This window comes from Helicoverpa zea, chromosome 11 (assembly GCF_022581195.2).
Source record: "Helicoverpa zea isolate HzStark_Cry1AcR chromosome 11, ilHelZeax1.1, whole genome shotgun sequence".
Lineage (NCBI taxonomy): Eukaryota > Metazoa > Arthropoda > Insecta > Lepidoptera > Noctuidae > Helicoverpa > Helicoverpa zea.
The window spans coordinates 5,616,933-5,629,308 of NC_061462.1; the positions used below are offsets into that span (position 1 = coordinate 5,616,933).

At 34.7% G+C, this 12,376-nt stretch overlaps 1 protein-coding gene across 2 annotated transcripts in view; it reads left to right on the plus strand.

The window, feature by feature from the left end:
* Window positions 1-8,773, plus strand: part of LOC124634582 (lachesin-like) — an 88,253-nt gene extending 79,480 nt beyond the window's left edge. Inside the window, exons 6-9 of one of the 2 annotated variants that reach the window (XM_047170204.1) lie at window positions 4,780-4,911; window positions 6,407-6,532; window positions 7,107-7,286; window positions 7,701-8,773. In XM_047170204.1, coding sequence (XP_047026160.1) covers window positions 4,780-4,911; window positions 6,407-6,532; window positions 7,107-7,286; window positions 7,701-7,900 — 638 coding nt within the window. In that variant the 3' untranslated portion in view covers window positions 7,901-8,773. The remainder of the gene's footprint in view (window positions 1-4,779; window positions 4,912-6,406; window positions 6,533-7,106; window positions 7,287-7,700) is intronic. The other variant, XM_047170205.1, reaches the window with a different exon arrangement.
* The last annotated feature ends 3,603 nt before the right edge of the window (window positions 8,774-12,376 follow it).

A 12,376-nucleotide genomic window follows, 5' to 3' on the forward strand; every position in this document is an offset into this window, starting at 1 on the left:
AATGTTAAAGTTTTTACAAAACAATAAATAGCATTAATGAATATTTGTAAGCAAGGTACAGTGACGTTATTGTGCTTTATTTGATGTCCAACAAAACGTTTTAATTACTTTTTTGTTGGGACTTTTCTAATGAAGTGGCAGTTATAATGGAGGATTCTGTCACTTTATTGGACTCATGATTATTGGAGTATCTGGGATTTCTTACCTTACACTTGAGAGCAGTAAAATTGAGTAACGATAAAATGCACTGTTTTACTTCCAGAAAAATATTCAGGGTATTTATTTTGTACATTTATATTAAACATGTTTGTTTGTTTTACCGTAAATACAAAACGACCGAATTGCTTCAAATATTCAAAAGTCTGAAAGGATTTTTAACTGTGTCTAGAATAGAAATTGAAATAAAAATAGACGTTTTGCATTATCTTGCTGTCTGATTTTTATGAAAATTACAGGATTGAGTTAATATAACATTTTTATTTCGGTCACGTTCGGAATTTTATAGTCGACAGAGGCGGCCTCCTTTTTCGGATTAAAACGTCACTTGCAGATGAATTTCAACGAGACGGACATAATGCTACAAAGTTTTTAAAAATCTAGATTAAAAGTTGTAGCTAGGAAATAGAAAAATATGCCATTGAATATTTCCCGTAATTGAAATTACATTGAATGTACACTGTATTACTATGTACTATATTATTATATTGTCTTCTCTAAATATCATAATATTTTTAATACTTTAAGGAAAATATTCATTATTTAGTTTGTACCAACTCATACAACAAAACTTAAGAATACATTGCATGAATTAATTGATATACAAATTGTAAAATACAATTTTATTAGTCCTTGGGTTATCAAATAACTGTTTGCTTGCTCCGCCGTAGCAGAAACGCAATCTCGTAGCATACGTAGCCGGCTACGAACACAACAACAATATTCGTACTAAACAATTTGGATTTTAGCTGGTTAATATAGAATTTAGTATAGTATTAGTATAATATTATAGGATTATAGCTGGTTTTCATTACTTGAGAAGCAAAAAAACTAAAATTTTATACCTACATACTAATACTTTAACGTTATCAGCAACCGCTATCAAAACGTTTATGTAAATAAATTAATCTAATCGTTTTACTTACAAATTATGGGACAGTTATGAACAAAAGACGATTAAAATGGATTGCAATAAAACTAGTACTTGAATTCAATGAAAACAACTTCAATTGCAATAACACTTAAGATATCAATGCCATCGAAAATATTACGATATAAAACCATTTCGTATTTTAAAATAATAATGGTAACAGCTTTCAATAAATATTTCAGTTTAAACTTCAGGGATTTATTCAATCATTCTGTTTGGTTATTACTGATTCAATTTAAGATATGAATCAGAACTGATTTTATACGTTACTGTGCTATACATACCTACTTTATTTTGAACGCATCGTGTGAACACGGCTTACCTTTATTCACCAACAACAAACAACTGGCTTCCGCCAGCGGTCTCGCTCGCATCCCGTGGCAACTCTTCCGCGCACCTGGATAAAAATGTTTCTCTTAACTTTCGCGAGAAATAGGCTATATACCACGACAATTGTTCTCAGATCAATAGATCAGCACTTCTCGCGATAAGCGCATACGATCAAATAAACTAATTTGATCAAACAAACTGCGATTTTGTGAGATCTCACACTGTCGTCGCAAATGGACGAATATATAATATATATAAAGTCGGGACACCTTTTCACACACCGTCGGCTAGCCCCATGGTAAGTTATTAATTAACTTGTGTTATGGGTGCTAACACAACTGATAAACTACACATAGCTACACATACACATATAAATATTAATAAATACATATTGGAACATCCAAACCACGGCCAACAAGCATGCTCATCACACAAATGTCGACCGAACCGGGAATCGAACCCGGGACCTCAAGTAGGCAGTCCGGCATGGTGACCATTGCGCCATCGAGGTCGAATTGTTCAGCTTCATAATTTAAGTAGTATCCATAGATTACTAGGGTGAAATTTTAATATAAAATATTTATGTCTTGAGATCTGCAGCGTTGTTAAGATACGATAATAGAATGCAATGACTATAAAACTAACCAAATGACAATATACGAAATATTCTGCTCCTACAATAATAGTCCTTTAAAACATTCTAGCGAAAACTGCAAACAAACAAAGGCAAACAAAACAAAGCACTGTGAGTCAGGAATCTATGCGAAACATGTGACTGCGACAAGCCGAGTTATACGAATATTAGTGTCCAATTCTACACAACAGAATTTCATAGATGACACTCGTGGTATAAAATAGAGCCCGAATACTGGCGAAAATTACCGAATATCATCGCATATTCGAACCCAACGTACTATAATTATGTTGGTACATATTTTTCAAGCTCCTAATGATGATGTGTGCCTAATGAATGGCCGGTCGTCATTAATACCGTGGTGCGCGCTAATGTCCGGTTTCACGCATCGACTGCGACTAATTCAACCCCCTCCCTTCACCCCCCTCGTGTCACGTCCGACATAACGCACAGTTCGTTACTGTCCGCTTTTACTGTACAATCTCTTAATTACACTGACTTGTCGGTCTACCGCGAATAGCAAAATTGTTTCTGAAACAGTTTAGCTAACGTTCTCAATGAAAACAAAATGTTGTGCAGTTGAATTTCAACTAACGCTCGTGTGTAAGAGCCGTTATATTAAGCCATTCGAAGTTAATCGGTCTGTTCATTAAAACTGCACTGTTTATTTATTATTCGTTTTGTGAAATTTTGCTTTAAAAGAATAGCTTTTCTGTGAAATGCTCTTCACTGTTCAAATATTAATTATTATTTAGTTTGTTTTATGGTATTGAAATGCAGCTTGTTGGTATATTAATACCTCCAATTAACTGTATGTTTTATAGATCCGTAGTGTGGAGTTGATATTAGCAGGCGATGCTTGCCTGCAAATAAGGTCAGGTGGGCTCGCACGTTGTAGTTCCCGCAGTAAACAGAGGTTTAATAAATCATCGGCAAACATCGCTAAAAGGAACTGAAGCACAATACCTCGGCTCCGACTTGTAATTCCCCCCTCCCCTCCCCCCTGCGTCCATATTTTACAGCTCTTTTACCCGTTCATTTTTAAAATACGATGTTCGACAAATTCACTTAATGCCGCGTTAAATGAACCGTGTTCGCATAATAAAAGATTTTATACTCAAAAGTGATTTCAGAATGGACGATATTTCCGTGAAACGAGAAAATGCCGCACTCCACGTCGACGCTTCATCTCGTCTCTAGTAACGTCGGAATATTTTTTTCGCGCTCGAACGACTCTGAATTTCGAGATAATAAAGTTAAGAAAACACCACATACAAATAACACTCAGATTACTTTAAATACTCCGGTAAAGTGAGCTTCGCTTCTTTTCCGGGTAATTTATTCGTTTATTAAAAAGTCATGTGGAAATTTATTTTGCTGTCACAATATTAAGTTAGCCTAAGTCTGCGCGGAACATGTCATAATCCGTGATGTTCGTCCAAAGTTAATAAAGAAAACACGAAATAAACATTTCCTTTTCGAGCGTATCCCAGGCTAGCTAAAAGTGGCTAATTACTGTCCAAAAGCGATGTGAAAAAAAATCTCCTTCATTTTTTCACGAGCATGTCATGGTAGGCTCATCATCAAAGGTTTGCATAGTTCGCCTTTCATCACGGTATCGTGGGTTAAAGAGAATTTTGTTTTTATTCAAAAATTGTTTTACCCCATACTCGCTTTGATTCGTAGAAATTCTAGCATCTAAATGAAATTCTACCATTTCTGTCCAAAAATATCAATAAACTGGATTTTACATTTTCATGTTTCTTCTATTCCTTATCTACGCTAACAATGATTTATTTAATTTTGAATAGATTATTATAATACTCTTATTACTATATTAACTTTCAAAACAAAGAAACTTAGGTTAGCTTTGTTATAGTTACTTAATTAAATAAATAATGTATACCGTGTACTAGCGAACCCAACAGATTCCTCTACAGCGTGTTAATTTGCAGCGCCCTGTAGATACCAGCTATGAAAGCCAGCTAAATAAAAATAGATAATCCTTTTCTTTCAGAATAAACACAGTTTTATTCTAACAATTAGAATATTTGAAAAAAAGGCAAAACTGGAAAAAAAACAAAAACAACAAATGTTAAGTTACGTCTAAACAGTAGTTTCCTACACACGTATAAATACAACAACACTCCATTTTGCAAATACATGCAATGATCCCCTTCAATGTCTTAAAATAAATCCGTGTAAGTGAGTTCCTCTGTTGATCCCAATCACAATCCTAAAAGCCTTTTAGCGCATAAAATATTCCCATGTGTGGTTTATTTTTGTTGGTGTGTTTTCACCTTTTGCATTGATTACGATTCTATAATTCACTGCAAGATACTGAATTTGTTAGCTGAAGCTGAAATAAAAAGGATTTTAAAGCGTCCTACTTAGCTACGCTTTTCTCGTTTTTACGTGGAAATGAGATAAATGTATAAAATGCATTAGCCGGTTATTTTTCTGGCTCGGCTTGGCGCGAGAACGCTTTAAGCGGTGAGCTAACCCATAACATTATAACCCCTTTACACATAAACGTACTAAAAAGGATAATTTAACTAAAAGGTTCTATGGTCGAGTTGGCGTCCGTTTCACATAGTTGAAAGTTAAAGAGATTTATTAAAATTCAATATTGTGGTATAAGTAGGTGCTGATAATGGTTCTGTTTCAGTGGTGGACAGTCACAAAGGCGAGACCCTGGAGTTAGCGCACGTCCAGCGAACAGATATGGGAGCCTACTACTGCATCGCAAGCAATGGGATCCCGCCCACCATCAGCCGACGATATCACGTCGAAGTACATTGTAAGTTACCATACTTCAATTTGTTTTCCTTCATTAGAACTTGTAGTAAAAATACTTGAATAGAATTTGGTCTAAGTATCACCAGAACATTCTAGGTAGCCAATCTTATTAAAGTTTTGCTAACTTTCCTACACATACTTACCGTAGCACCTTTTCTTATCTCACTCTAGAAAAGGTCCCAAATATTTGTAAGTTGCTTAAAATACACGAGGAAAAGTAATTGTGCTGGAGCAAAAGCCTTACAATGGTGTTTTACAAAAGAGCAATTGAATGCGTGTGCCGAGCTCTCGACATTTTGATCGCCTTTCGATAATGTCCGATTGGCTCTTGTTTTCGTTCGAAATTCGAAAGCTGCCCAACAACAGTCAACAATTTTTAGAACGTACTGTGTTTTCAGAAGTTTTCCTTTTCTTTTAAATGGGTACATGAAGTACTCTTTATGAATGTCAAAAGATTCGCCCGTTCGATTTCGTGACATTGAGAGGAGGGGCAACAAACTTAGGCGCAAAGTTCTACCGAAGTTGTTATTCCATCCAAATGTTTCACTTTACACTTAGCCTTTACTTACCACAGTGTGAATTCTAAAAATACATACACAATATTGTCCCAATCTCAGATGTTACGTAGTCTCAGAAAACTTCCAAACAGACATGTATTCGTATGTATTCAATGTGTGAAATCGTTAAAATAAGACATGTATTATGCCTTTAATGGGAATTTATTGAACTTTTAAGACAGTCTATTTTAGTACATACAAATATTCGAAAATGTCTAGGTGTTTTATCGCATCAAACAATAAAGATATCTGACAGAAAATAAATTAACTATGAAATACGTAGACATATAGACATATATCATTTACGTAACAAAAAACCTAAGTGAAAGATACATAACTTTTATTTTGCATTTCGTTAAAAGAATACATTTCAATAAACATTTCTAATGGAACTGTTTAACCTTTTCAACGTTTCTTTAGCTCAGTATTCACGACTACTAAATTGAACTAAAAGCTTATTTATCTGGCACACGTTGAACGAATGAAATATATTTTTTTCTATTGACGAGTAAGCATTCTATGTGTGTTTAAAACAAAAGTAGTCGAAAAACCAATTTTCTCTGGAAACGTACCTAATAAAAACTTAATCGCTCTCACTGAACTTTATTCTATGGTCTTTTTATACGGTTTAAGTATAACGAGTATAAAACTGAGTTTTTCATCTAATTAAATTTTGAATGGAGTTTTTGTTTACATCGTTATGTTGATACCAGTTTTTGCACTCATTATGTTTGTGATGAAAAGTGTATTCAACGTTTTTCGATTGAGAACGTCAACGTATGGGTCTATTTGACTTTTATAAACATGTTAGTTTTTATCGATAACTAGTACTATTTCATATTCAGCTTAAAACATATATAAAGAATATGTAGAACATACAATCACTTGTAAAGTTGATGAGGTTCATCAAACCACTAAAATAACATTTTTATTCAACAGTCATACCACAAGTGAAAGTGACCAATCAACTAGTAGGAGCCCCGCTCGGCAGTGACGTGGAACTCCAATGCTTCATCGAGGCCTCCCCCAAAGCTATGAACTCCTGGTACCGGGAAGACGGTAACTGTAATTATTCCATTTTTAAACCACCTTTTAACTTATTTATCGTCTTTATTTTTTTCACAACACAAAAACCTTAACATTTATTTAGGTGTAGCTTTTAAAAGAATATCGCTAAGTAATAATAATAATCCGTAGAAAGTGCCGCGTCAAAACGCACTTTCTGCGATCAAGGTATTATCCCGTCTTTTTTCTCAGTCCGTAATACAGAAAACGGTTTCTACTAAAAGGAACAAAGACTTAAAGACAAAGATGAAGAGATCAGGATCACTTTATACACCCACCTGTAAAATTAGAAGGACACGTGGAAAATGTTTTCCTTTTCCTAGCTTTGAAGGAAACACTTTTGTTACATGTTTTTACGTAACATTTAACTTTCCAACAATAAACTTCCTACTCACATGAAAATTTGATGTATCATTTTTTAACAATATGCCAAGAAACAATTTTTTATACAAAATTGAGCTACACAAAAAGATTCTTAATTTAAAATGCACAAACTCAACTTTCAATTCAAAATACTACACTTGCTACATCTTACACTGCAAGTTCACTTGCTAACAGACCCTTCGTTCCGCAGCGCTATTAAGCGACAAATTGACCGAGAACCCGAAGCTCCGTGTATCAGAAACTATAATGAACGAGTACTCGCTGTGGATAAACTTGACGATAAAGTCTCTGGCGCCAGCCGACTACGGAACTTATGTGTGCGCCTCTGTCAATGCGCTCGGAAAGATGGAGAGCCAAGTCAGTTTGCATAGTAAGTGGCCAATATCATTATACGTCTTAGTTCGTGTAGCTTCCGCTCACACATAGTGCTAGTTAGTTCGGTAATGTAGCCAACGAATTCAATATACTGAACTAACTCGTATATTTGCAAATGAACTCGCGTCTGAGATTTAACGCGACACGATAGCCTTTGAAATGTACTCGTGATATCAGAAAATTCCAATCTTAAAGTGAATTCAACTTGTGCTAGAATCAAATACGCAGTATTGGAATCACAAAAGTCTCATATATAAATTGTGTAACTTGAGATTTTGAACTTCTACTCAGACACCACCATACCTGACCTTGTGATTACAATCAATCTACTTCAAACGCCTCTCGGCCATTCTTCATCATCGAAAACTCATAGGTACTTCAACCCTCTAAAACAATTGAATTTCCACAGGACTAGAACTAAGCATGAACGGCTTCGGAGCCGAAGAGCCGATGGTGTCGGGCGCAGCATGGCAGCGCGCGCGCAACGCCCCCTCCCACCGCGCGCGTCCCGCAGCGTCTCACGCGCACCAGTACTTCCTTACACAACACCTACCACCACAGTTGTATGCGCTACTACTTACCGTACTGCGATATATACATTCATTCTAGATTGTACTCATTTATAAGCGTAGTTTATTTAAAATTGACAAATGATGAAAATTAAAAGACGAAAATCTTGGATTTATTTCATCATGGTTCTGAATAAATTATGCTTAATAATTGAGCAGTAGGTGCGTGCCATTGATTGTACAGATTTATAGAAATGGCCCTATTAACATTTCGACTTTCACTTCTTTCACTTCCAGCTGAACTATATCTAGGTATCATAGACCAAGCATACCATTCTGAACATCTGACCAAAAGTATCTATTTACCCAATTTGTACTGCAATCAGGTAATGTTTAATTTAAATTCCGTAACTATTAATAATAATTGCTTCGCGAAATAACTTTGAGTACGGAATTAAATAGGATCCCTGTAACTACATGTACATTGCAGAGGTTTATATTACTGTTTATTTACAACCTGAACATTTTCATGTAAATACGTTACCGAATAGTTTAGCTTAATTTTCAGTTTTTTTGTTTTATTTTTTATGTAGCATACTATGATTGATGAATATAAAGGGTTCTTTAGACAGAATGGTTCTACTACCTGTAAAATATGTTGTATTGTCGGATATTACTAAACAAAACCAAATAAAGACGTATTGATTCAATAGGAACTATGATTAAATATCAGTAATAATAGCCAGATTTTATGTAAAATCTAATAATATGTAATAATCGATTAAAATATTAACTGACTAGAATAAGTTACATTGTAAGCAACTAATTAAATCGTTAGGAACATTTCGATTGATCGATATTCATATTGTTTTAAACCTATCTTGGAATCTTGTGCTAACGTTACGTTGACTTTGACAATAAATGTGTAATTTATGAAATATAATATTGAAATAAATGTCCTTATGAAACCCTTTTTGAATGTGTTGATTTTAAACTTTGACCGTCTTACTACAAAAACTTTTTAACGTCAGTTTAAGACTTGTCTAAAAAAATGACAAATTATGACGTTGACATATGGTTCATTTTGGAGCCACATTTTTTTTAGACAAGTGTAAAACAGTTGTTAAAGTTTTTGTAGTAAGGCCATAACTATTTGCATGCAAATACTCACTTCAAAGGTCTGCACTGAGCTAATGAAGCAAGTAAAATAGTAGACGGATAAAAATTAAAACTTTTTGTTAATTTTGACTCTGTTTGAATATGTTAACTAAAATAATTGGTATTGATATGTACTTTTCCCAATTATACCTGTAGGCCAAGCACGAATATCTAACGTATTCGTATCGACAATGTATCGAGGCCTCGATTCGAAAACGGAGTCTGTCGATAGTAGGCAGCACGAACCACATTCGAAGCACTATCGAACACTCGATTCGAATTCTAATGTGACGTCATGCAAATGTAAATAGGGACGCGAAATAGTGAGCAAAATGAACGATTGTTGAATGAATGGTGCGTTCGAAAACTAACTCTAGTTGTTAATATTTTTTTTACCTTTGATTAAACGTTTTATTATTATTAAATTATAATAAAACCTGAATGTAATATAAAAAAGAGACCCAAAGTTAATTATTAGACATTATAAAATGGCATTATCTTTAGCAATATAACATAGTTACGGAGATTTTATTTTTTAAAAATGACGGGTACCGAACGCACCCACTTGACATCCGACGCGCGTAAGGGCGCCAAATTTGTTTATGTTTTGCTACACATCCACAACAAAATTATTTCTGGTTTTTTTTTTGCTACAAATAATTAAGTGCTTTCAATATAATAAATAATTATGAGAACCAGTCAGACGCACGCAATATGAAATGATGGTTGAATTCATGGAAGCGTGAGTAAACAGTTTTAATAAGTTTGAGTGGCATAAACTTTAGTGTGAAGTATTTTAAGTGCAATGCTATTTCTATATTCTATATTTTTAAATTCGGTTTCATTTGTGTCCAGTGGGTTAATTCTATTCCTAAGTTTTGCTCTACAATGATTAAAAATAAACATATAAATAACATTTTTTTTTTCAAACACATTAATTCTATAGGTATCTACGCAAATAAATAAAATATGATTTAATTACTTAGGTACCTTGTTTCTCGTGATTGATATCCATAATTTTCTAGTAAATTTGAAGCTAAAAAATAATATGCGGTACTACGTTCATACAGTGGCGGTCTTTGCATTTTAAAGTATATTGAAGCTATTACTAATTGTTCCAATAACTTAACAATAATTTTAAAACACTTCTATTCACAAAACTAACTCTAAACAAAACATAAACACGGTTAAAACTTTATTTTTACACTTCTCGAAACTTTTCTCACCGACTTTTTTCAAGTGAATAATGTTTCGACCATACTCGATAGCCAGCCTTCGAGAGTTTACGTTACCGTACGTCAAAACAATGTTCGTGCTGCCATTTTTTGTTTCCTTTTACGCCCGATAGGGGCGCTGTACAATTCTCATACAAATGTTACTCGATTTCGATACGAATAACTTTTCGCAAATATTCGTGCTTGGGCTACTGAGCTCTTTAAACTTGTCATCTAGGCAACCCTTTGGTAAGACTGATCGTCAAAATCTATTACTATAATTTGCTGTTGATCCATCATTAAATACAATTCAAACTGCAGGTATAGTTCAACAACCTTAGACTCTTTGGGCTCATACACAAAACAGTGCAAAAACTTTTAAACAGACGGCTATAAAAGAATCAATCTACAATCGATTCAATCTACATACGAGAACAGTTTGAGGGTATTTTAGAGCTCACTCAATACCCAGAGATTCCATTGACCTATCCCAACGAGATAGATATTGCAGGACAATGACAAATGGTCGATCCGGGCCGCTAATGCATTTTTCGTGTTGCACTTGATTTAATGTGTCTCCAGTTTCATTTTATGGGGAGCGCCGGCAATGGGCGCTTAATAACCGTGAAAAGGTCGTATAAAGTTAATCATTTTATTCGACGTGAAGTTTACTGGCCGTTCGGTTATCTCGTCCGATACGTTGATTCGAACTGCCACTGAAATGCTACACTTTACGATAATGTCACTGTCCAGTATGTGGATTTTAAGATTTGATTTTTACTAAATGAAAGTTTTTTTTAAAGTCTTCTTTCAATTTGTTGTATCTATACTTACAAAACCACTATTATAATAATGTTTATTCCCGTGATTATATGAAGTAAACTTCGTCAAAATGAATATTATTTCACTTCAATAAATCTACTCAATAACTTGAAAACCGCAGAATCTTAAATGACAAGCTTTGACCCAAAATTCGTTTGAAATTGCCTCCAAATTACGTGAAAATATTGTTCAAGTCTCTCTTAAACGCCTAATAGACCCCAAATCCATGTTCCCGCTTGTACAAGTTGGAAACTTATTAAAATTCTTCCAGTATCCTTCGACCTTTCCTTTACAAGGAAACCTTTTAGACTAGTTTTAAAATGGAAACGTTTATAGATAATGCTGTGTTCAATAATGCATTACTACAACATTCAACACAAATAGTTCGTTTAAACAAAAAGCTCAAACAAAATAGTTTACACAAACTACAATCGCGTACAAATTTTATAAACACGGAGATAGGAAACATGACAGAACAGCAATAAGGCTTATTATATAACGCTAGTTAACGTGTCAACAACCACGAAAGTTGTGGATTCATATCTAATGATTATTAAAACGAATGGCGGGGCGGGATATAACACTCAAACTAAAAGTTTCATCAACATAATTTATTCGGGACACTCGGCCGAGTGGCCCTCGCGGGCTCTGCAGCTATTTTTTTCTTTATTCGTTCAGGATACGCTCTGAATTTTGGGCAGACGATTTTTCAGAGGAAACTTCAATTGTGCAACGCGGTCACGTAGTTTTTTAGCGTCACTCGAGCAGACATGCGCCTGAGTTTAATAATGTCATAGGCAGCCCCCGGCGTGCTTATGTGCGCTGTGGCCGGAGGATGATAGCAACCAACAACGTGACTTAATATTATACTCTAGAATGTCGCGTTGAATTGAATGATCTTTGATATCAACTATGTGTGCAACTGCATTGGTAACTCCGTTGCATATCATCTTTAACAAATCGTTGCAAGAAGGCACCTTTCCCGAGTTATGGAAGGTCTCTAAAGTTACGCCGATATACAAGTCGGGAGATAAAGGAGATGTGTCGAACTACCGCCCTATCTGTGTTCTCAACAGTTTTGCAAAAATACTTGAAAGTTACGTTTACAAATGTATTTACAACCATTTCAAACACTTAATAAGTGCTAAACAACACGGATTTGTCACAGGACGATCTACCAACTCGAATCTTCTCTATTATACCAGCTTTATATGTGAATCTTTTAACCGGAAAAAACAAGTTGATTCGATTTATACTGATTTCTCCAAAGCTTTTGATCGCGTGGATCACTTGGCTCTTCTTGCTAAGGTGCATAATGTTGGAATACATGGAAATTTGTTGAGATGGCTAACTTCTTATTTACTTAATCGCTCCCAGCTGGT